Source organism: Miscanthus floridulus, chromosome 8, assembly GCF_019320115.1.
Source record: "Miscanthus floridulus cultivar M001 chromosome 8, ASM1932011v1, whole genome shotgun sequence".
NCBI lineage: Eukaryota > Viridiplantae > Streptophyta > Magnoliopsida > Poales > Poaceae > Miscanthus > Miscanthus floridulus.
In genome coordinates, this window is record NC_089587.1 from 58,840,656 (window position 1) to 58,865,604 (window position 24,949).

Below are 24,949 nucleotides of genomic sequence, written 5' to 3' on the forward strand. Positions count from 1 at the left end.
AATACGACTGGCAAGCCAGTCGGAGTGGTATACCTCTCTGATAAATCCGGCTGCCAGGAGTTTGGTGAGCTCCTCGCCTATGGCCTGCGCCTCTTGTTGTCAAAGCAACGCTGGTGTTGCTTGGCAGGCTTTGAGCTTGGACGAGGCATAGTGCGTGCTTGGCAATCTCTCATGGTATGCCTAGCATGTTGAAAGGTTTCCATAGAAGACATCGTGATTGGTGCGTAGAAAGTCAGTGAGCTCGCATTCCTATTTGGCTAGAGCTAGGTCCCGATCCACACTGTCTTGGTAGGGTCAGTGTGGTCGATTCCCACCGCCTTGGTTTTCGAGTGGGCAGAAGGCAGTTGAGGAGGTTGGCTTGTTGTAGTCTAGGACTGCTAGGGTCTACAACTCCCCGAGTCATAGGAGCTCGGACGAGTTGATGATGGTAGTGGTGAGCTCGTAATGCTCGTGGTTGCATGTGTAGGCGTGCGAGAAGGTGCTACCCATAGTGATGACGTCGTTCGGTCCTGGTATCTTCAGCTTGAGGTAGGTGTAGTTGGGGATCGCCATGAACTTGGCGTAGCATGGCCCCCCAAGATGGCGTGGTAAGACCCCGGGAAGTCCACCACTTTGAAGGTAAGCACCTCCGAGCGAAAGTTGGCTTGGTCACAAAACATGATGGGCAGGTCGATCTGCCTGAGTGGGTATGCCTACATACCAGGATCATGCCGTGGAAGGGAGAGCTCACTAGGTAGAGCTCCACTAGGGGATGCATGGCATCGAGGGTGTCGACGTAGAGGATGTTAAGGCTATTGCCTCTGTCTCAGCACCTTGGTGAGGCGCTTCATGTGGACGATGGGGTCAATGATGAGCGGGTAGCGACCTGTCTGGCGACGTGGGGTGGATGGTCCTTCTGATCAAAAGTGATTGAAGATTCTGACGAGCGAAGGAAGGAGGGGACGCGTTTGGCGACACATGCCTCTCTGTAGCGCACTTTGTGCTGGCGCTTGAGTAGATGGCATCGGATCCCCCAAAGATCATGATGCATTCCTTAGGGTTAGGAAAACCATCCCCATCCTTGCCCACCATGCCTCCTTTCTTGCTGCTGCCACCTTGCCTTTCCTTCTTTTGGCCCGCCGGCCTATCACAGAAGCGCTTGAGAGCTCGTAGTCCTTGAAGAGGTGCTTGATGGGGTAAGCATGGTTGGTGCATGGGCTATCTATGAGCTTGTCGAAGTGGTCAGGCTGGTCGTGCTGGGGCTGCTTGCCTACGCGATCAGCCGTAGCGACCAATGCGGAGTTGGCCAGTCGGCGTCGATCCTTCTTGTTCTTTTTGCCCCTCTACGTGGAGGGGCCCTCATTTTGGTCCTCGCGCTTGGCCTTGCCCTTGTCCCAACCTCCATTGAAGACCACTCCGACCGCCTCCTCACTGGAGGCGTGGTTTGTGGCGACATCGTGTAGGTCGTGGGTGGTTCGGGGCTTTAGATAGCCAAGCTTGTGAATTAGGGGCTCGTAGGTTGTCCCGGAGAGGAATGCGCTGATGACGTCCGTGTCGGTGACATTAGGAAGGGAGTTGCATCGTTTCGAACCTACAGATGTAATCCTAGGGGACTCGTTGGGCTCCTATTGGTAGCTCTTGAGGTCCCAGGAGTTGCTAGGGCTGACATACATCTCCTAGAAGTTCCCAACGAAGACCCTCTTGAGATCTGCCCAGTCGCGGATGCTGTTATGCGGGAGGAATTCGAGCCATGCTCAAACATGCTCCCCCACGCAGATGGGAAGGTACTAAATGATGAAGTGGTCATCATCCACTCCTCCGGCTCAGCAGGCGAGCCAAAAGTGTTTGAGCCATATACTGGGATTTGTCTCCTCGATATATTTGGCGATGTTGGTAGGTGGTCAGAAGCGTTGTGGAAACGATGCTCTCTGGATGCGTTGGCGAAGGCCCATGGTCCCGGGCCATCCAGGCTAGGACTCTAGTCGTTGGGTACCATCCCTGGGGCACGTTTCACTACTCCCCTTGATGGTCCGGCCATGGCTATCACCTGTTCTCACCACCACCCAATGGACATCATCATCATGCCAGGCCTGACGTCGGTTGCTGATGACGTTGCGAGGGTCTTGGTTCAGCTCGAGGCGTTCATACATAGGTGGCCGGTGTGGAGTGGGCGCTGGGTTAGGCCATGGCGTAGCTGCGCCCACCCGCTCGACGCCTGGCGGCTGCAGCGGTGAGCGGATGGAGCCGTTCGTCTATGCGTCTCCGCTCCCCTAGTGGGGAGAGGCCACAAGTCGATGTTGCGACATAGCTCTCTGCCTGTTGAATGGTGGCGTCTCCACTAGCGCCCGGAGGTTCTAGTGGACTGCCTGCTCCTATGGGTCGATAGGCTCGGAAGCCCACGCAGAAGCATCACCGCAGCGGCGATGTTCTGGCCAGCCCGAGCGAACTGTAGGGGATCATTCCCCTCGTTGATATGTTGCGCTAAACCTAGCGGGCACGACCTTGGGCGCCGCTCACTAGGTTACACGCATGGGGCACAACATGGTGTGCCGAGCGCACCGGCGTAGGTGGCGCTAGTTCTGCTGCCGCCTTTGTTGTAGCTCCTCACCATGCTCCTTTGCACACGCAAGGGTCCAGAGGGGTGTGGGTCTATAGAGACTCCGCTACCACTAGCGGCTGTCCTGGGGCGTTTGCCATAACACACTCCTAGGACAGAGGGTGACTAGGTGCCACGACATCACCGATGTTCGAGCCATCGCTCTCAACCTCGTCATCCATGAGGTCGTGGAAAGAGGCAGGAGCATAGCTCGCCATCCCCCCACGAATTTAGATGTGAGAGGGGGGCGGCGTCAACATCCTTTGGAGCCCCCGTGCGTATGAGTTCATGGGGGGGCGCGAAGGCCGTAGGGGAACCGGTTACACGACAATCACGGTGAGGAAAATGGGGGGTCCCTCCGGAGAGTTGGTGGAAGATTGTAAATAGCAAGTAAATAACAGTATGTACGTTACTCACGACGGGGTTTGAGCCCAGCGTATCCTCGGAGCGAAAGGGCAAGCGCCTCGTTGTTGAAGTCGCTGGGTGTCCCAGAGCCGATGGAGGACGCCTCTCCTCCGACGGGCGTCGGGACAAGTGCCTCCTCGAGGAGGTGAAGTACGCCGAGCCGGTCGGAGACAAAGTCTAGGCTTCCGAAGAGGAAGGTCTAGGATAACTCAAAGATGGGAGGAACCCACATCCCAACAGGTGGGAGCATGGGAAACTCCAGCGAGCCAAAGTGAGTCGTATCGCTTGATCCCACCATGCCGAAGATGGCGGAAAGGTGGGCCATCCGATGACCAAAAGCGTGAGCGTACGACGTCTTCCCCACGGACGGCACCAACTGTCGGTGCGAAAAGTGACCAACTAGTAAATATTTGTCGTTTTGCCGTATGTTGTGATCGGATGTGGCCTAGCACTCAATGACACAGGGTTTATATTGGTTCAGGCAACGTGTCATACGTCCAGTTTGACACGGTCGATGACTTTATTCCTGAGCCCAGGTGCTCGAAGTTTGCTATGGGGTTACAAACGACAGGGAGTAAGATGGGGGTATCAGAGGTCCGGTCGGACTCGGATCGAAGGGCCAAGAGTGACGAAACTCCGATGTGGCTAAGTGTTCGAGCGTGTGCTCTGTCTAGATCGTTGGAACTCGTTAGTTTTTCCACTCGTCCGAATTGATCGTATCTGAATCGATCCTCCTTTTGTTTTGGAGAGAGCGCATCCCCTTTTATAGATGAAGGGGGTGGCTTTATAAGAGAGAGAGTGTGTGTGAGAGAAAGAGTGTGTGTGCGCTACCTAGTCTTGTTGCCCATGCCGTCGGGTATAAGATGGTTTATCGGTGCCCACAACACTGTTGGTGTCCGGATGCATGTGGTTGGTTCCACCGTCTTCTTCTGGTATGGTAAATGTCGGCGTCTACCATACTGTAGGATAAATGTCGGTGCCCACAACATTGTTGGCGTTCTGACATGTCTAGAAGGTTATAAAGTACCCTTCTAACATGACCTGACAGTACTGTCCTACAGGTGTGCAGGGTACGGTCCTTGGTATTGCGGTTGACCGGAGCGCCCTGCCTTACTTGCTCTGTCCGTTTCCTGAGTCTTCACCGAGCAGGCGTCCCCAGTCGGTCGTTCCCCAGTCGGCTCCAGCCTCCTGGTCGGAGAAGAGCTGTAAGCAGAGGTTCGGTGTATTCCTGGTCGGAGAAGCGGGTCGGAGTCGGAAGCGAGCGCCGTTCCTCCTTGGCTAGACCTTCCGGTCGGAGAGGCGGGCCAGAGTTAGAAGCGAGCGTCAAAAGCGAGCTTGGCCAGGCCTTTCGGTCGGAGAGGCGGGCCGGAGTAGGAAGCGAGCGTTGTCCTCTCTTTTGCCAGGCCTTCCGGTCCGAGAGGCGGGCCGGAGTCAGAAGCGAGCGCCGTTCCTCGTTGGCCAGGGCTTCCGGTCGGGGAGGCGGGCCGAAGTCGGAAGCGAGCGTCGTTCCTCGTTGGCCAGGCCTTCCGGTCGGAGAGGCGGGCCGGAGTCGGAAGCTAGCGTCGTTCCTCCTTGGCCAGAGAGGCGGGCCGGTGTCGGAAGCGAGCGTCGTCCTTTCTTTGGCCAGGTCTTCCGGTCGGAGAGGCGGGCCGGAGTCGGAAGTGAGCGCCATTCCTCCTTGGCCAGGCCTTTTGGTCGGAGACGGAATCACCCTTCTGGCCTGTTGTTAGGTTTTTAGGCCGGTCCCAGGAGTTGCGCGTCGTTCACAACGTCGTCTGCTGGGCCGAGCTTTTGCTGGGAAGCAGGTCCATGAGGAACCCCGGGTTTATGAACCCGACAGTTAGCCTGAGAGATGAGAGAGAGAGAAAGCTACTGCATGCATCTACTTTTTGCTGTGCAGGAGCAGGACATGGAACCATGTGTGTATGGATAGCTGGTAGCCTTGATTTTTTTTCTTGCAAACGTGGAGCCTAACTTTAACATGGGGCTAATACTAGTGTATGCCTGCAGTGTACCTGCCCTAAGATCGAGCAGAGGAAAAACATCGTCGACCGATCCGTCGCTCAGTCGGCCAACAATCGTGGTGCTGGGCTTCTTGGGAGGATGTTGCGGCGGTGCCGCCGTCGCTGCCGGTAAGCAATCTGGAGGTGATCCAGAGGCTAAGCAGCAGCAGCAGAAGCGGGGATCAAGTGAGGAGAAGATGAACAAGAGAGGCGAGCAGCTAGCAGCAGCAGGGGGCAAGCACAAGGAGAGGAGGAAGAGGCGTGATCACCCGATCGTGGTGCATCACTTCCCTTCCACCCTCGCCCCAGCTTTCTCTGAATTCCTTGAGGCCTCGTTCGGTTGTTATGGAACGAGGTTAGGATCCGTTCCGGCTATTCAATTACTATATAAATTAGCCTAACGTTCCACATGGAAATCTTCCATGCCTCGATTCCGAGAAAAACGATCGGGCCCTGATTGAAAGATTACTCCTCTTGGTTTTTCTTTTCTTTTTTACTTTGGACATGAGAGCCAGGTGTAATTCTTTAGTGATTCGATCTCGTGTGTGATCCATTGAGATATAGTATAAGAAAAACCCAATTTCCCAACACCATTTGCAGCAAAATATTGTACTCCTCTGTCTGCTCTAGTCCGAGCGGAAGCCAATGCGTTCTTCGCTGCCTCGGTTCCATTTCTGAATATTGTGACCTGCACCCGCCATAGGCACCTTGTAGATAGATTGATGGAAATACCAAATGTGCCCGGTTCACGGATCAGATCTGAAGGGGCATAGTTGTGGGTGGAAATTCCAATTCTTAACTAGTATAGTGCGCATGCTAACGCCACGGCAGCATATAACTATGCAAATCAAATAACCAAGACATATATGTCAAGTTATTAAGTATCACTGAGATATATTTATGTTTCACGCAAACTAAATGAGATCTTGCGTTGCCATGGGATAATAATTTAATAACCCTTCGAGAATCACAACTGATGTTCCTGCGAACATCAGATGATATGCATAGAACTATTGGATTGATCTAATAGAGGCAAACCTGATTAAGGGCTAAAACAAAAGATAAAACCCACGCACAACCTAGCCCTGCCCGCACACAGGTCCAGTAGTATGTGCCTAGAAAACTGAGATAATACAACAGAGAATAACATGACATGACAAATAAATTAATGATCTAGTCTCAAATTATTATATAGAAAACATAAATATCTCAGCACTCTGCTACTGTGAAGAGCGAAGCGTCTATGCCGTCTGCGCATAATTTTCGTCCACCCGTTTTGTCCGTCACAGCTCTTCCACTTCCCAATCGGTCAAACAGCGCTAACAGGTGGGTCTTGCGCGCTCCTGCTCGCATGGGATCCCATCCCTGCCCCTTGCTGGATGATAAATCAGGAGGTTTGGATGGAATGTTAAAACTTGGTCATGTCAAACATCAGCAAAGATACTTAAAAAACAGAGATACCAAAAAAACAAAGATTTGTGCTTTTCCCTTCCCCTTGCTGGTGATTGAAGTATGCTAATGTATCCCAGCCCCAGTCTGTGACTGAAGTATCTATGCTAATGTTATAACAAAATAAAAAATAGAGACACATCTGAACTTACTCTTCTTCAATTTTTGGTTTCTGAAGCCAAATGCGCACGGTCTATTCTGGAGCACATATCCCTGCAAAAAAAAAAAACCATTAGCATAGATACTTCAATTACAAGACATCAGCATATTACAGAGTACATGGTGTACGTAATTTTTTGTATTCCGCGAGCAGGTTATTGACAAATCTGCAAGCAAGACTCTTGCCAAATCATAATCAGAAAATGGAAGTTTTTTCTTACCATATGTTATTATGTTTTGTCAACGTGTCAGCAAATTTGATTAAAAAACAAACAAACAGACCAAATGAGACAGAAAGAGGTGGTGTTGTTTACGATTGTGTACATGATCGACATAGTTAGCAAGCGGGCTCGAGCCTGGTTGGCTAGCTCGTGTTAGAGTTGAGCTAGCAACCACGGTTCGAATCCCCGTGTGCACAGCATTAAGCCATCTCATATGGCCAGAGTCTTGACCCTATTAGTTTTTTTTATGAACGACATGGTTTTTATTTATGCATTTGAGGCCAAGTCTAGTGCTATACCACTATGTTTTACCCGTTCCAATAGGGTTGCTTGGTGGCCTTGAGCTGTGTGCTGCTGAGGTCGCCGTTGAGGAAGATGACGAGCTGGTGCTAGAGTTGCATCTCAAACTTGGTGAGAGGATGAGGCTCGGTGGCGGAGATCCAGGACGGGGTGAACATGCAGAGCATGTCATCGTCCGCGGCCTTGTTGCGCGCGACGGCAGACACGTGCTCGCCCCGTGCAGTGGCCGAGGTCGCGCTCGCCCGCACGCTCAGTCGCGGGGACGGGAACTTGGGCGGCCTCCTGCTCCTGAGCTCGCGCCGGCCACGGAGGAGGGGAGGTCGCGCCCGCGTGCACCAGGTCCCCCGCCGCCGCGTCTCCCTTGATGGGCTGATGGCCTCAGGCACTCCCACGCGGTGTAGGCCCCCCGCCGCAGCGTCTCCCTCTACGTCACCAGCAGCGTCCCCCTCCGGAGACGACGGTGCGGCCCAAAAAAGCGATGAAAAAAGCGATGTGGCGATGCCGAAGAGCTCGGAGCCGTACCCACGAGACGAAGCGGCGTCGGGGTGGTGCGGGTGGCGGCGGGGCCCTTCAGGATGGGCAACCGCAGCGGCGGACCTATGGCGGGTCGAGGGTGAGGGACGAGGTCAGGAGGGCCGTCAGGGCCCGTTGTGCCCGCCGCCGCTTCGGGAGAGAGATGATGGGGTGTGCGATGCGGTGGGGCAGAGAGTGGGAGGGGAGCGAGAGAGGAGGAATCAGAGTCGCGTGGGCGAGAGGAAAAGTCACGCGTGCATGTGGGAAACGGGGCGTCGGTGGGAGAGGGAGAGCCACGCGTGGGGTGGGAGCGGGATGAGGAATGAGTGATGAGGTTTGGTCCCAACAATCGGACCCGTTGGATTTGAGTGAACAAGAGAAAAGAGATGGTCAGAGTGGATCTCGTCCCTTCGTTTGAAAGGTTGGTTTGACTTTGGGCGTATTTTTTTGGGTGTTGGTGTGGACAGTTTTTTGGCGTGGCTTTAGGAAAGTTGACAATCATTGCATTATTAGTGGTAGAGATTCAGCCTACTAGCTGATTCTCCAGTGATCATCGCTTCTGACTTCTGAGTGCTCTGACCAAATGCGTCGCAAGCATTTGTGATTTTTCGTTGGACCATTGATTTCTTTACTAGACTATAGATCTACGTGTACGTGTGTGATGAAGGCGGGTGGTGGATGTGTGGCGTACGTTTCTATGATGCGATATTTTCTTTTATTATTTTATTTTATTTTCTTTTTTAGTTTATTTTGTATTTCATTTTCCTTCACAATTTATACCTGTTTACATTTCATTTTTTTCTCTTTTTCATTTTTCCTTCTTGTTCTATTTTTTTCTTTTTTTCCCTTCCTTATTTGTGTGGGTTACATAAAATATCAAAATATTTGGCTTTACTTACCTTTAGAAATAATTTGTATATTTTTGTGTTTTACATCACATAGCAAAACATTTGATTTTACTTAACTATAGAAATAACTAGTGCATTTATGATGTACCTTCTATGGGCCTATTCGGCTGGTATTAAAGTCGACTGAAGCTATTTTGTTATGAGAGAAAAATACACTAGATTCTAGCTGATAAGCCGGATGATAAGTTCAAACAAACAAGCCCTATATTTGTGTGGGTTACGTCAAATACCAAAACATTCTGCTTTACTTAATCCACGCCCAAATCAGTCCCACGAACATAGAGAAGGGATCCCCACGAGTAGCAGCAGTGGATGGACGGGTTGCTCGATTGGTGCTCCCTTTCTTACTTTGTCCATGCTTCAGATCAAGCCGGCGGATTGGCTCTTCTCTGTGCCGCTGCCCCCGATAGCAGGAATATGGAGGACGGTGGAGCGAGCATGATGGAGTCGGGAGTCTAGGGTTCTATGGTTTTTTTTTTCCGGTTTGGAGATTTTTATTTTAATAAGAAACATTTCTGGTTTGGAGATGAAAGGGGATTGGGGCATTGGGCAGACCAGGCCAGGTGGAGTGGCATCACACAAGTGGGCTATCTTGTAGAATGTTCCACTGGCATGTGAGGTCTTCCAAAATTGTCCCAATTTGCATCCGACGGGATGGGCTTTAATGAGCTTCCTTCCCTTTTACCTTTCGGGCATGAATCTTCATGGGCCACAATTTTTTTTGCGTATGATTGGGCCGTTCACCATCGCCGCCGACCCGACATGATCTTCGTCGCAAGCTTTGGGTGTTCTGCCGCCTCTTCATGTGCCACTACTAATAACATATAAAACAGTTGATCCAGACTCCAGAGGCTTGCGGCAAAAGTCAATTAAATTAAGAATGCTCATACATCCGATGGTTTCAACCTAGGAGTCCTACGTTTTAATAACTTGCTCGAATAGAAGGCCAGTGAGTTTTGAATTTCAAAATTGTTTGGATCTAAGTTTTATTAATTGTTTGGAAATTATACATTTTGAATTTCATAATCTAAGAACTTAAAACATTTATTTGGGACTCTATACAACTTCGATAATAAACTTGTAAACTATAAAGTTGTAGACTGTACTAAGAACTACAACTTCCCTATAAAACTTATCGTTATCTGAGGTTGTTTAAGAATTTTAAATTTCAAAATTTGAGAACTTAAACAATTTTTTTGTACTCTAAACAATTTCAAATAAAGGACTTATGAATCACAAAGCTGTAGATCGTGTAGAGATCTACAATTTTGGCGTAAAGTTTGTATTCATCCAACTTCATAGAAAAAGATATGATTTTTTATGCAACGATCTCTAGAGGTGTCTCTTAAGAGCACTGGCGGAGCCAGGGGGGCCCCCCAATGTTTCACAACAAAAAAAATTAGTAGTATGACTTAATATTTTTTATTTATATTAAGAGGGAGATTATATAAAATTCTTGTCATATATACTTATTAATATCTTCTAGATAATATAATCATACAAAACACAACTAGATAATAAAATTATCGCAATGAAAAAGACCGAGCCGGCCCCTCCTAAGTATAATTCCTGACGGCCGGCCCCCCCTGAGTATAAATCCTGGCTCCGCCGCTGCTTAAGAGTGCCGTAATCGATACTCTTATAATGTCCACCTTTGTTAATAGTCATTTTTAGAGACATACATCTTAAGGAATTCATTTGTATCAATGGATTAACGATAAATAGTCGTCTAACAGGGGCAGTCTCTTTAGGATGTCTCTATAAACAATTGATAGAGGTGTGTGTTTGCCTAAGACCACTTTCGCCATTTATAGCAACTACCCCAGTATATCTCTTAATTATGAAGCTTGTCTCCTAAAATGAGAAGTGATGGTGGCGTCATTTTTTTTGTTCTCACCTGCATATATATGAGTACTGCAATTTTGAAGATTCACTTATCTATTCACGTCAATCTGGAGACCCTTCTTAAAAAAGTTGTGCAAATCCAACCACTTTATTTATACACTAGAAAAATGTTAAAAAATTAGGCAACCTATACAAAGTGAGTCCAATTAAACGCATCATACAGCTTATAGCAAATCACTGGGTTCCTCCGACTTGCGGCATCTGGGGGAACACTGATCCGAACCATCGGGAACACGGGTACACGGTGCAGAAGGTCTGCATCGCCGTCATGAGCAGCAGCACGACGGCGGCGAGCAGCGTCAGGATCCGCCACGACCTGAACACGTACTTCTTGAGCAGCTTCTGCGCCCGCGCCGCCGCCCGCCGGCTCCGGTGCGCGTTCACCTCCCGTATCGCGGCGTCCAGCCGGGGCACCTTGCCCAGCCGCGTCGCCCGGCACATGCCGTTCCACATGTCGGCGGCCTCCTTGTCGCTCTTGAGGTGGTTCACCACCACGCCGCTCTGCCCGAGGATCTTCACGTCCTTGGGCGTGTCGATGATGCCGTTCATCAGCTCCGTGTACCGCGCCAGCACCAGGGGCCCACGCACGGCCACGGCCTCGTAGGCCACCAGGTTGCGCAGCACCACCTCCGTGTTGCCGTCCAGCGTGATGATGGGCAGGCTCAGCGTCGCCGTCGCGGCGTCGAAGGCGATCCCGGCGATGCCCTCCGGCGCCGGCACGAACCGGACGCCCCACCGCGCCAGGGTCGCCACCGACGGGATCATGATCTCCTGCGCCAGCGGCGAGCTGATGATGCTCCCCAGGTTCACGCCCTTGAGCCGCGCCTCCACGTCGGTGGACGCCATCAGCTTGGTCACCAGCGGCGCCAGCGCCGACAGCAGCGGCACCTTGCGCATGATCTTCCCCGGGAGGCTTGACGCCATGCTCATCGGCCGGGAGATGAGGTTCTTCCGGATGAACCGGACGGGCGCCACGTCGAGGCTGGACACCTGCATGCACGCCTGCTTCACCTTGTCGTAGTCCGGCAGCTGCTGCGACGGGTCGAGCATGTCGATGGTGAACTCCTCGGGCACCATCGGCGGCGGCTCCCGGTCGCCGTCGAAGACCGTCGCGTCGGGGACGAGGAAGTGGTAGAGGAGCTCGAGCATGTGCGCGTGCCTGGCGATGTCGGCGACGACCAGCTCCGCGGTGGTCTTGATCGGGGACACCTCCTTGATGAAGCGGTCGAGCACGGCGTGCAGCGCGTCGGCGGCGGCCTGCTCGGCCTTGGGGTGGCGGAGCGCGAGCGCCTGCGAGAAGAGGAAGAGCGGGATCTGGTTCTCCAGCATCATGGCGTCGCGCACGGTGGCGTTGATCCAGTTGGTCGCCGAGGACACCATGTCAGTGACCTCGTCGCGGTGGTAGCTCTCGAGGAAGTCGAGGAGGAAGCAGGTGTCAATGGCCATCATCCATGCCAGCGTCTGGTCGCTCAGCTCCAGGAACCTGTGGTAGGTGCACTAATAATCAGTTAATTAATGAATCTTAATTGTAACCAAATATTACAGAACTTCAGTTATATTCTGACTATGTGAAGAGTGGGAATCTGAGATTGAGAGGACTAAGAAGCAGACCGTTTTTTTTTTGGTTGTTGTTGTTTTGAATGATTGAAAGTTTGAAACAGACTGATTTTGTGAATCGTTCCTAGACACTAGGGTACAGAGTCTGGTTACTAATGGGCCTGTAGTGTTTGGGCTTTGCCCGCAAAACAGCCCAGAAGCCAGTGAACTATCGGCCTTTTAAATGCCCATTTTGGTCAAACGGCCTCTATGAGTCTTTGTTCTTTTTGTAAAAAAAAAAGGGAAGCCTACATGTCCGGTTGTAAAACCATCACTTACTACTACTGCTGTATCACCAACAAACTTCACTCGGTTGGCTCGCTCGCCAGGTGTGCTAGCGGTCGGGCGTGAGTTCGATCGCCTGGATCGACGCTCGCGTGTCTCACTGGGAATTTTTCTCCAATAATAAATTTATCTCTCAGCCACGTGTAGTCTCTTGGTGTAGATGTAAGTTAAGATTTTGAATATCTCTCAGCTAATGTAAGTCTAGATTACGCACTAGGAATGTACGTGAGTTTGTAGTACAACCTATACTCGAAGAGTTGCATAAAAAAACAAACTTCACTCAACGAGTAAGCTCTAGAGGAAAGGCAGCAGGACCGCCGCAGTTCTGTTAATATAAGAGCAAAAAAGATCGCGTTAGCTAGGCCAACAACCATCTGGTATGAAGTTAAGGCAGCAGGAGACAATACTCTAGGAGAACAATAGTTAGCACTCCAGTATATGTATACTCCCGCCGTCACAATTTTTTTTTTTTTTTGCAACTATGAGATTTGTATAGTAAATAATATTAATATTTATGTCTCCAACTTGGTTTGCTACAAAAATATATTCTATAATTAATTAATGTATTGGTGTTTATTTCATAAATGTAGGTAGTTTTCATATATAAACTTTGGTTAAACTTTAAATTGTTTGACTCCTCGGATTTTATCAATTCACTAGGGATTTTGTCAATTATAGTAAATGTAGGCATTTTTTTAGGGGGGACGCAAAGCGAGTAAGTAGTTTAGTCAATTCACTAGGGATTTTGTCAATTGTAACCAGAAGCAAGGATATTAGGCGAGGATCAAAGGCGATGATGTGTAGTAGTGAGTGCATCTAGATGGACGTGCACAGCACAGCACACGGCGTACACACGTACCTGTGGTATGGCGCCCGAATCTTGTCCTGGTCCCGGAGCAGCTGCTGCACGAGGTGGTCGAACTTTCGCCCCTCGGCGAAGAGCTTCTCGGCGCGCTTGGCGGCGGCGAGCTTGTAGCGCTCCATGTCCCTCAGCTCGGGGCGGCCGCAGTGGTAGGGCCCCAGCGCGAAGTGCTGCGGCAGGTACGCCTCGGGCCGCGTCGCCCTGAGCAGGCGCGGGACGTCGAACACCTTGGCCGCGGCGCCCAGCGCGTCGGCGGCCTCCCGCTCCAGGCTCTGCCGCACCCGGCTCAGCCACCGGTCCTCGTCGAAGTGCAGCCCCGCGCTCGCCGCCGACAACTGCACGAACCGCGCCCGCGCCTGCAGCTCCGACAGCGCCATGGCGTGGCTAGCTCACGCGTCACTGACCGACGGCGGTGGCGGCGAACGGGTGATCTGGATCTCGATGGATCACTCAACTCGATCCGCAGTTTGATCTCGCTGTGCACTCCTCATTTTTTTTTTTGCTTCAAGTTGCTTGGATGCCTGGCTATGGCTAGCTAGAGAAATGGAGCAGCAGCAGCTGGTTGGTTAGGTGTAGGTCAGGTCATGCCCCGGCCCCGCGCCATGGGATGCGACGACGAGCTGCTGCTATATACTACGTAACTACAACTACTAGTGTGATGCTAATAAGCGCAAGTGGGTGGTTAGGAGCTGTTAAAAGATATTAATTAGCAGGCACATCACGCTCGTAAGCGTGAAACATGCATGTGGAATGTGATAGTCGTCGATGCATGCTGGAATATATGAACTGTAAAGCTGGTCGTCGCCGAGTGAAGAAGAAAGCGGCAAGGCTGCAACTATATTGCCAACAACGCTAGATGCAATGATGAACTTGTCCCTAACGATGTGCAAATTCGTCATGGTGGTGATGTGATCACTATAGGCTAATGATCATGCACTACCGGAATCGCTGTCGTTGCCGACGGCCAAATTCTTTGCCGACAGCCAAGGAATAAGCCATCGGCAAAGAACATCTTTACCGACGGCCAGGGCCCGCCGTCGGCAAAGAATCCTTTGCCGAGTGCCGGGCCGTCGGCAAAGGCTCGCACTTGGCAAAGGTCCGCTTTGCCGACGGCCTAGCTCTCGGCAAAGAAAGGCCCTCGGCAAAGTGGGCCCAGGCCAAACGGCAGCCGACGCCGTCCCCTTTGCCGAGAGCCACGCCGTCAGGCCCTCGGCAAAGGTGTAACATTTGCCGACGGCCCTGGCTGTCGGCAAAGGCCTGCCACGTGGCGGCCTCACAGCCGGCCAGGGCCACCAGATTTGCCGACGGCCACGTGGTCTGGCCGTCGGCAAAGGTTCTTTGCCGAGGGCCATCTGAGACCCTCGGCAAAGAAAGATTTTTTTTTGTTTTTTTCTTCCTAGTTTTTTTTCTGGTGCCTTCCTACACCAAATACAACCCAATTTCAAAAGTTGGGATAATTTTGAGTTTTTTTTCTATATTTCGTTAATTATTTTTGTTTCTTTGAATTTTTCCGGCAACTCTAAATTTGAACTGCAGGTACATGAAATAATGGAATTTTTTTATTCGAAAAATGGTATTCATAATGTTCGAAGTACGTTGAGGCCGTATCCAGGACCTCGCATGAAATTACGACCATGTTGGTGTCGTAACATGGCGAGTTACGTGCGCGAAAAGTGTTTTAAAATTATATAAAATCCAAACGAAGTCCGAAATTGACGAAACTTGACGAGTTGTGTTGTCCTCACATGTGGAGACCGTGGTAAAAAATTGAGAAAGTTTCAAGCAAGTTGTGACGTCGGATGCCAAAAACCCAGACATCTCCACATGTGACCACCACCGCCGCCGCCTGCCGCAGTGCGCTGCGCGGCGACTGCTGCCACTCCGGCCGCCGCCAGTGCCCAGTGGCGACGACGGGCGATTGCGATCTGCGAGCCGCCGCCCTCGTGAATTCGGCCGTGGCGACTGCCGACTCATCTGGTACACTCTCTCCCTCCCGCTCTATCTCCCCCCGCGTTAGGTTTCACCGTTTCACGCAGCGGCAGGCGATTTGCGCCGATGCCCCCAGCGAGGGTTTGTCCCTGTGGAAAGAACCACGACTTCCGTGTTAACAAGAAGTTGTTCTAGTACGACCTTGATGTTCAGTATACTGCATTACAGCTGACCGACTTTGCTATGCTCCGTTTGTTTTGGATCTTATTAACGTGCACCTGTTGTTGTTTTTTTAATAACAAAATGCCCTTTGTCTGTAAGCCTTTTTAGTAAAAAAAACGAAAGCCCCCAATCTATCAAAGTTCCTTTTGCAGCTTCGATTAGCAATGTGATGAAGTGGAATAAGCCTTAGCCTCGATTAAGTTTTAGTAGTTATTTTGTATAGGATCTGTTATACTGTCAGAACTTAGAAGTCTGCATCTTCGAAAACCAGTTTTAAATACAAGTTTGTTATTATACCGAGAAAAAATGTTAGATGTTAAGTGCTAATATGTGTTGGTCCTTAGTTGTCTGTGCATCTGATACTTGTCCATCTGTTTTCTCAGTTTGAATTAAATAGAAGTTGGTGCATGCACTACTGTAAACAACTTGATGTCACATTATGTGTTGGTTCATCTTTAAAGTAGCCATTAGCAATTCAACTGTTTATGCAGTGGGTGGAAGAAAAGAAAGGTAGCATTCAAAAGAAAAGATGCCCACCTGATACAATCTTCGTGCCGCTGTGGTTATCGGCCTTCGCGCCGTTGTGGTTATCGGCCTTCGCGCCGTTGTTTTTTGCAGGTTTTGGAAACCTCCCCGTGCAGGGGATGTGCTGCCGAAATTTTGAGTGGATACTAACCTTTTTTGCCCTTTTTGTAGGAGGAGGACCTGTGGGAGGTAGTCGGTGACCCCGATCGTCTTCGTGGGCGCTGCGGGTCTTCCTGCACCGCGTCGACTCTCCACCGGCCCGCTACCCGCCTCTGCGCCGCCACCCTAGGTATAAATCACTTCTCTTCCTTATAGTTGTTGTAAGCACATCGCGTAACCGAGTTAGGCGTCTCCCGTCCGAAAGGGATACGCGGTCGTTGGTATGCGGATCAGTGCATATCTACGACGGTATCTCTTTCGGATTGTCCACGTTTTTTGGACAGCCCGAGGATGCGTAGATGGGTTAGCTTCCATGTTCCACCCCCGTCCGAGTCGGAGTTTCGGCAGCACCTCCCCGTTGTTCTCCGGATACACACTCTTCCCACCGGGACGTGTATCGGGAGAACAGAGGGAGGTGCTGCCGAAATTCCGTCTCGGATAGGAGCGGAGCATGGAAGCTAACCTCATCTACGCATCATCGGGTGGGATTAGGACCTATCCTTCACCTATTAGATGGTAGGAACGCCTTGTAGATGTAGATGGTGGTTTTATTACTCGCTTACATTGGCGCATGACAGAGGATGGCTGACCGTGAGTGGATGTACACGGGCTTCGCAAGTAAGAGCTTTGAATGGGTTAGGGGGACCAATGAGTTCCTGAAGGAAGCATTTGGCCAAGCTGCTAAAGGGTCGATTCGGATGCCGTGTCCTTGCAGCAAGTGTAAGAACCAGAAAAAGAAAGACTATAGTCACATGTACAGAGATATTTTCGCGAACGGATACGTTCCAAACTATACCCGCTGGATCCACCATGGTGAATGCCATCGTATTAGGGAGGAGGTGGTGAGACCCCTCCTCGAGGAGTTTGATGCAGATGCCGGGATGGCAGACTTGATGGCAGACTATCACGAAGCATGGTTCGTTCAAGGAATGGAGGTGGAGGAAGAAGATCCAGAGGAAACCGCAAAGGCGTACTACACCATGATGGAGGCGGCAAAGAAGCCCCTTCACGAGAACACTATGGTTTCGCAACTGGATGCCATTTCACGCCTAATAGCGTTGAAGTCGTCACTGGGCATTAGTCGAGAAGGTTTTGATCTCGTGTTGGTGGTTGTTGGCCAACTGCTTCCGGAGGTTTACTTCCTGCCGAAGAACACGTACGAGTCATAGAGGCTCCTTCGTGCACTCAAGATGCCGTATGACGTGATCCAAGCTTGTAAGAACGGGTGCGTCCTGTTTAGGGGAGACCACGAGACAGCAACACACTGTCCAAAGTGCAAAGCCTCTAGGTTTGTGGAGGTAGAAGGCAGTGATGGCAGTAAGAAATAGTCTAAGATCCTCGAGATGGTCATACGGCACCTTCCTGTCCTACAGAGGCTCCAACGGCTATACATGACAGAGGAGTCCGCGAAACAAATGACGTGGCACAAGAATGGCAAACGATACAGTGACAAGATGCAGCACCCAGCGGATGGTGATGCATGGAGGCACTTCGATGACATGAATCCTGACAAGGCTGCAGAGGCTCAGAATGTACGCGTAGCGCTGGCAACAGATGGGTTCAACCCATTTGGAATGATGGCGGCCCCATACACTTGTTGGCCTGTGTTCGTGATCCCCCTCAATCTTCCCCCCGGCATCATGTTTGAACCCAGGAACGTGTTCTTGACGCTGATAATACCTGGACACCCGGGCAACAATATGGGTGTGTTCATACAGCCAGTGTGGGATGAATTGCAACGTGCTTGGGAAGAGGGGGTACTGACGTACGACCGAGCTACAAAGAGGAACTTCACAATGCATGTGTGGTACCAGTACTCAATGCATGACTTCCTGGCGTATGGCTTATTCAGCGCGTGGTGTGTTCACGAGAAGTTCCCTTGCCCAACATGCAAGGTAGATGTGATGTTCACCTGGCTGGCCAAGGGTGGCAAGTATTCTTCTTTCGATAAACATCGTCAATTCCTGCCTGAGGACCATGAACTGAGACGAGATGAAAAGCACTTCACGAAAGGTGTTCAAGTCACCGGCCCCATCCCTCAGGATAAGAGCCCTGCCGACGTCCTTGCCTAGATAGAGGCTCTCCAAATTGATGAAGAGAAGGGTGGTTTTAAAGGATATGGTACCGACCACATGTGGACTCATATATCGGGCTTGACTAGGCTCCCCTACTACAAGGACCTTCTTCTTCCACACAACATCGATGTAATGCACACAGAAAAGAATGTCGCCGAGGCACTCTGGGCAACACTCATGGACATTGGCAAGAAGTCAAAGGACAATGTTAAGGCTAGACTAGACGTTGAAATGATTTGCGATAGACCAAATCTAGTGATGAAGACCCCCGCGCCAGGCAAGAGATGGAAAAAGGGCCCGGCCGATTACATCATGAAAAGGGCAGATAGGAAGGAAGTACTGCAGTGGATCAAGACGTTAAAGTTCCCTGATGGGTATGCGGCGAATCTGAGTAGGGGAGTGAACTTACAGACTATGAAAGTCTTAGGGATGAAGAGTCATGACTTCCACCTATGGATTGAGCGGATCCTTCCTGCGATGACCCGGGGATACCTCCCCGAGCCAGTGTGGCGCGTCCTGGCAGAGTTGAGCTTTTTCTTTCGCCAGCTTTGTGCCAAGGAGTTATCTCAAGACGTTTGTCTTGACCTGGAGAAGGCTGCACCTCTGTTGCTCTGCAAGTTGGAGATGATATTTCCACCCGGCTTCTTCCTGTCTATGCAGCATCTGATTTTGCACCTACCACGCGAGGCACGGTTGGGGGGGCTCGTGCAGCACCGTTGGTGCTATCCAATCGAGAGGTGTCTAAAGCTTCTTCGGAAAAAGTGTAGAAATAAAGCCAAAATTGAGGCTTCCGTGGCAGAGGCATTCATTCTGGAGGAGTTCTCGACATTCACACTGGCGTACTATACTGAGAAACTTCACAGACCGCAAAATCCAACCCCTCGTTACAACATCGATGAGAATTCATCGAACCTCAGCCTTTTCAAAGGGGATCTCGGAAGAGGAGGCGCAGGGAACAACAAGAACTTGCAGCATGATGAGTGGCACACTATCATGATCTACTTGTTGTTGAACCTTGAGGAATGCATTCCTTATCAGAAGTAAGTTCTTGATGAGCTTGTTACATACGTCGCCACTATCCTCCACCTATCGATCCGACCCCCCTTGTCTCTTGTTGTTCTAGGGAATATATTAATGAACACTGGACATGCAATAGGGATCCTACCGAGCAAGAAGAAGACCATCTTCTCAGACATGGTGTGCCCGGTTTTGTCAACTGGTTCTGTACAAAGGTACCATCCAACTAACCTCGTTCTGACTTTGAGATTCCACTTTGCTCCTAGGAGCGAGTAATGTAACGATCTACTTGTCCTAACCTTGCAGACCCTTTATGATGCGGAAATGAGTGATGAATTAAGACAGGTGGGCAGTGGCTTTGACCGAAGGGTCAAGTCATTCAGCGTTTATGATGTGAATGGCTATCGCTTTCGCACGAGAAGCTACAAAGAGAATCGGGGCAACCTAAAAACCACGTGCAGCGGAGTTCGTACGCTCGGCACGGATGGGAAGGACTATTATGGCATAGTCGAAGAGATACTCGAGCTCAACTTTGGCAAAGACCTAGGTTGTAAGGTAGTGGTATTCAAATGCCATTGGTTCGATCCTAATGTCACGAAAAAGGACCTTAAGATTGGGCAAGTCGAAATTCGACAGGATTCCAACTATGAAGGAGACGATGTCTATATTGTGGCTAACCGAGATGCCACACAAGTTTATTACCTCCCATGGGTGTGCCAAAAAGACAAGAATCTTGTGGGTTGGAGCCTTGTGCAGTTGGTATCGCTGCGCGGTAAAGCGACTGCCCAAACGATGATGATTACAACTTTGACCCAAGGGCAGATGAGTTCTATCAACCTGAGGGGCTAGAAGGTAGTTTAGAGATAGACATTCTTTCGCTGATGGGTATGGAAGTAAACAACGACATCGATGAGGATGAGGGTGATAAGGTGCATGATGCTGAGGACTTACGAATCCTTGATGAATGGCAGATGCAGCGTGATAGAGTTGTTGAGGACGATGTAGAGCCTGATGACGATGGAGATGATGATGACGATGGAGATGATGATGACAATGCAGATGAAGCCCGACACTTAAGAGAGCTTGACAATATTGATAGTGATGACGCCAGTAGTGATGACGAGTACACGCCAGCCATATTGCCGTTCGCGGAGATAATTTCTAATTCATGTAATACTATATTGTTATTATTATTACCTTGCAATTATGTTTCTTTACAAGTACTTGTCATTTATTTATGCTAACTGTTTTAATCTTTGTCATTGCAGGCACTCGACAAAATGTCGGGCGAAAGGCGGCAGCGGCCGCAGCGAGAGGTCCGCTCGTGGTACATGGTCCCCAACGCCAACGTGGAGCACGCGGCCGTCGCCGTCGAGGACGAGGCGGGCTTCGGTGAGGAGCTTGACATGGAGCCATCGACCACTAGTGGTGGGAGCCCCCCCAGCGGACATCGCACGTCATCGAAGAGGCTGTTCCAGGAGGCCCAGCAGGGGGGACGACAACGACGACGACCAGTGACGGTGACGGTGGCGGCGATGGCGGCGGCGGCGACGATGACGACGACGACGACCTCGGCGGCGGCGATGGGGGCGAGCAGACACCAGACACCTCGACTTCCTCAGCTTTGAGCAAGCCCTACCAGCGCAGGCCCTCGTCGCTCCCTGACCCGCCGCTCCCGTGTCGCCGCCCGGTGATTCGACCCATGGGCAAGTAAGTAACCATTGTTGATTTCACTACTTGTTCATATGACATGTTGAAATTCGAACTGCAGACTAACAATTGTTGTTAATGACTCGTGCAGGGGCTAGGCAAAGGTGACCGACAGGAACAGTGCACGCCATGTCAATGTCATCTAGGGCCTACTGATTAGAAAGCACTACCCTGGCTTGGTCACCATCGGGGGTAAGGAGATCGTGCCCGACAAATGGGAACACTTCTACTAGGTCAAGGACGTACACGACGAAATCCTTGCGGTGAAGATCAAGAGGGAGTTCTGGGTGAGTCTTTGCATCGCACCGCATATCTCAATACTACGCATTCGTTGGACTTTCTTCAAACAATGAAATGATGTTTGATGTCTGTGTGCAGTTGTACTACAAGTTGGAGGAGGGGCAGGACGAGGAGCGGGCGGCGCGAGTGCAGGAGGCGGTCTGCAAAGAGCGTCTCAAGGACATGTACCACGAGGCGCATCTCCAGGCCGTCATCAGCTACTACACCGATGTGTTTCGCCAGGTGGTGAAGAAGCCACGAGTCAGGGAGTTGATACTAGAGAGGGAGACCGACCTCACCAAGGAGCAGTACATGTAGGTAATTAAGTAGGAAACATTCGTTGTGATTCCTTACGTGACACATTCAATTCATCTTCTAGAATATCAAATACTTGAATGTCATGCAGGAGTGTCCAAGCTGGTGCAGCAGGTACCCGGACTGCTGGCTTCAAATTGTGCGTGGGTGGCGTACGGACGCAGCGTATAAGGAGCGTAGAGAACGTCGGGAGCGCCGCCTGGCGACGCCAGGGGTACCACACCACCAAGGGAACCAGAGCCTCCCAGTGTACATGGACAGATGGGTATGCTTCTGTTGATCCATTTATTATAGCGCTCAATTGTCACTACTTGTAACCATGTTTGTGTTTTCCTCGCAGACGAAGACGCATGGTGGGCAGCAAATCAACGAGTTCATGGGGTTCGCCCTTGCTCACAAGGGCAAAGCGACAGCGGAGTCCATCGTCTATGACCCGGCGGAGGGGCCCGAGGCGTACACCAACGCGAACGTCTACAACAAGCTTGCCCGGTACACCGCCGCAGGTCTCGAGCGCCATGGGCCGACGTTCGACCCCACCACCGACCCCCTGGACACTGACCTCATGATGAGGGTGGGAGGAGGGAAGCAGCACGGTCGGTACTTTATTGCCAACAGCGCCATCGAGCCGTCCTCTGTTTAGACGCTGAGCCAGATCCAAAGAGGCAGGACCAGGAGCGGGCCGGAAATCCCCATAGCGCCTCGGCAGCCGAGCAGCTCGCAGATGATGACGGCACTTCAGGTAAGTGCAGTTTCATTCGTTGTTCACTCGTTTCACACATGATGTACCTTGCCTTCACATACCATCAACCTTGCGGGTGTAATATTGTAGGCCCAGGTCGCACAGCTACAGGCCAACCAGGCGGTCTAGGAGGCGCTGCGTCAGCAGCAGGAGGCGGCCCATCAGCATTAGATGGCAGCACTGACGCAGCACTACCAGCATCAGTTGACGGACCTGACCGGCTACTTCCGGTCCCAGATCCTGGGAACGTAGGAGCCTCCTGCCTCGATCTTCGCTCCACCACCAGTTCCTGTGCCTGCTCCTGTACCTGTTCCGGTGAGTATATTGCCTATTGCTTTAGCTTGTACGGCCATCCTGCAGGTACTAATTACATCACTTGGCCTTTGTGCAGGCACCGTCGGCGGGTTCGAACCCGACTCCAGGTGCTAGCCCTCCACTGGGTCCTTCTCCACCGTAGGGCTGGCCAGCTGACGCGACCTTTCCCACGCAGCAGGGGTACATGTGGCCTCCTCCACCGTCGCAGCAGGGGTACTCCTCGTGGCCGCAGGCGCCGACGCAGCAGGGGCACTCCGGGCCTGCAAGCGTCCCTGCGCCGCACTACTGGCACTACGGTATGGCCACACAGTCGGGTTGGTCTCTGTTCGAGCAAGGTGGGGGCTCTGGGACCCCTGGGGACGACGCACAGAGCTAGGTACCTTTTCTTCCCGCTTCTGGACATGTATCGATGAAGTTGTGGCACATTGGACATGTTATGTGTATGTTGGACATGTATGGATTCGTGTTGGACATGTTATCCGGCTTGTGGACATGTATCGATGAATTTGAGGACCTTCATGTATGGATTCATGTTGAAACTGAATTTGATGCTGAAATGTGGTTTATATGGTATATATGTGATGAAATGTGGTTTAAATGCAAGAAAACCGAAAAAAAACAAAAAAAAATTTACCCAGCTTTGCCGACAGCCAGCACTCAAAGCTGGGCTTTTTTACCAGCACGGCCCAGCTTTGCCGAGGGCCGGCCTGGCACTTGGCAAAGTGACCAGACCTTTGCCGAGTGCCGGCCGTCAGCAAAGTCTTTTTTTTTATTTTAAAAAAATCAAAAAAAAGGAAATTTTTTTTTGCCGACGGCCTTCCACGTCGGCCGCCGGCAAAGAAATTTTCAAAAAAAAGGAAAAACTTTGCCGACGGCCTGACACGTCAGCCGTCGGCAAAGGCCTCCGTTAGGGTGACGGCGCGTGGCGTTTTTGCCGAGGGCTGGCGTGGCCGTCGACAAAGGCTTTGCCGATGGTCTGCCATGTGGCCGTCGGCAAAGGTGCCTTTGCCGAGCAATTCTTTGCCAACGGTGCTTTGCCGACGGCCAGAGTGGCAGGCGATCGGCAAAGGCTTCGTCGACGGCAGAACTGCCTTTGCCGACGGCTTCGGGCCGTCGGCAAAGGGGGCGGATCCGGTAGTGATGCATATTATACTGTTGAGGAGAGAGGTTGAGAGGCAGACCAGGTTCGTGCGTGGATAAACACTACAGACGTGGAGGGGCCAGGGGATCAGGGGCGGACACAGCGGGTGGGGGGCTCAAGTCCTCCTACCCATACCGGAGCAGTGGAACCCCTGTGGAGCCCTCATGAATTTTTATGCAAAGTTCTATAGTGTAGGGGGGCTGAGACTTAAGATCGAGCAACAGTGTTGTTCAGCCCCCTGAAATATTTCCGGGATCCGCCGCTGCAGAGGATAATGGTATGGTAATGCAGCGGATGGCAGGAGCACAGTGCACAACCTGACGATCGATTAGAGTAAGTATTGGGGAACAATAATCAAATCAGTCAGTTTAATCTGAAGAGGGCTTAATGACGGCATGCTGAGGCACCAGCAGGAAAGACGACGAATTAGAACATGCGCCGCGGCCATTCTGAACAGGGGCGGATCTAGCACCGCGGTGGGGTGGACAGTCCCCGCTACTGCTACTCAAAGTATATACAGCCTCTCTAAAGCCCAGCTATAAATTGGTACCCAAGAAAGTTCAGAAGAAACTAGAGGTAGAAGATAATGAGAGAAGCTCCTCCTATCTTAATTTTCTAGACGCGCCAATTTCTGAATGGGATCTCTTCTCCTGTTTCAGGAGCAAATTGTGAAATCTGAATAGGATTGGTGTCTGTCGGCTTTTGTTTTTCTGCCACTTGCAGTTAACTTTTGATGACACAGAGAAAGTCATCGGCATAAGAATTTGCTGTGGATGATGCAAACGAAATTTAAAATACCGTGAAGATGACGACTTCACTTAGCTTGTATCAGTATACTATGTTAGTTATGCCATTATAATTATGTGTGCTCTTCGATTAACAAGCCTACACAATCTCCACAGGGATCTAACTGCTGCGGTAGATAGTGAAATGAAGCGATGCGGCTGCATCGATGATCAGCCTGTTCATTTCGGCTGGATTGGCTTATAATCCATGGCTGAAAGTACTGCTGGCTGGTTTGGTGTGAGAGAAAAATACTGTTGGTTGGCTAATAAACCAAGCCAGATACAAACAGTTACAGACTGCCGAACAGGTTGGATATGCAGAGAACGGTAATGATACCTCAGGGCGTCAATCCTTTCTGTACGGGACCAACCCGTCTACCTCAGCACCTCGCGTCACGTGCACCACATCTCGCGTCTCACGCCGCGGACCTTCACGAGTGCCTCGCGCCGTGCCCCCCCTGCATTTCGCGTCTCGTGCCACGAACCCTAGCCCGTGCCTCGGGCCGCACGCTGGTTGTGCCTCGCGCTGCGTGCCCCCGCGCCCCGTGCCTCCCGCC

At 51.1% G+C, this 24,949-nt stretch overlaps 1 protein-coding gene, 1 long non-coding RNA gene and 1 pseudogene across 2 annotated transcripts; 1 reads left to right on the forward strand and 2 right to left on the reverse strand.

The window, feature by feature from the left end:
• Positions 1-5,939: 5,939 nt before the first annotated feature.
• On the reverse strand, positions 5,940-7,779 carry LOC136472217 (uncharacterized). Its single transcript, XR_010762296.1, has 3 exons — positions 7,112-7,779; positions 6,585-6,645; positions 5,940-6,358 (listed from the first exon to the last, which is right to left on the reverse strand). It is a non-coding gene; the product is annotated as an uncharacterized lncRNA (long non-coding RNA).
• A 2,727-nt stretch (positions 7,780-10,506) lies between these two features.
• On the reverse strand, positions 10,507-13,793 carry LOC136472218 (putative UPF0481 protein At3g02645). Its single transcript, XM_066469949.1, has 2 exons — positions 13,179-13,793; positions 10,507-11,921 (listed from the first exon to the last, which is right to left on the reverse strand). The coding sequence occupies exons 1-2, from the start codon at positions 13,556-13,558 to the stop codon at positions 10,613-10,615; spliced, it is 1,689 nt and encodes a 562-aa protein (XP_066326046.1). The 5' UTR covers positions 13,559-13,793; the 3' UTR covers positions 10,507-10,612.
• A 1,187-nt stretch (positions 13,794-14,980) lies between these two features.
• LOC136469141 (uncharacterized) lies at positions 14,981-24,384 on the forward strand (annotated as a pseudogene).
• Positions 24,385-24,949: the final 565 nt, after the last annotated feature.

Bases quoted from the DNA above. Each gene is read 5' to 3' on its own strand.
- LOC136472218 (XM_066469949.1), bottom strand. From the start codon at position 13,558: ATGGCGCTGTCGGAGCTGCAGGCGCGGGCGCGGTTCGTGCAGTTGTCG. The intron at 11,922-13,178 runs GTACGTGTGTAC...CACCTACCACAG, and splicing joins ATTCGGGCGCCATACCACAG to GTTCCTGGAGCTGAGCGACC.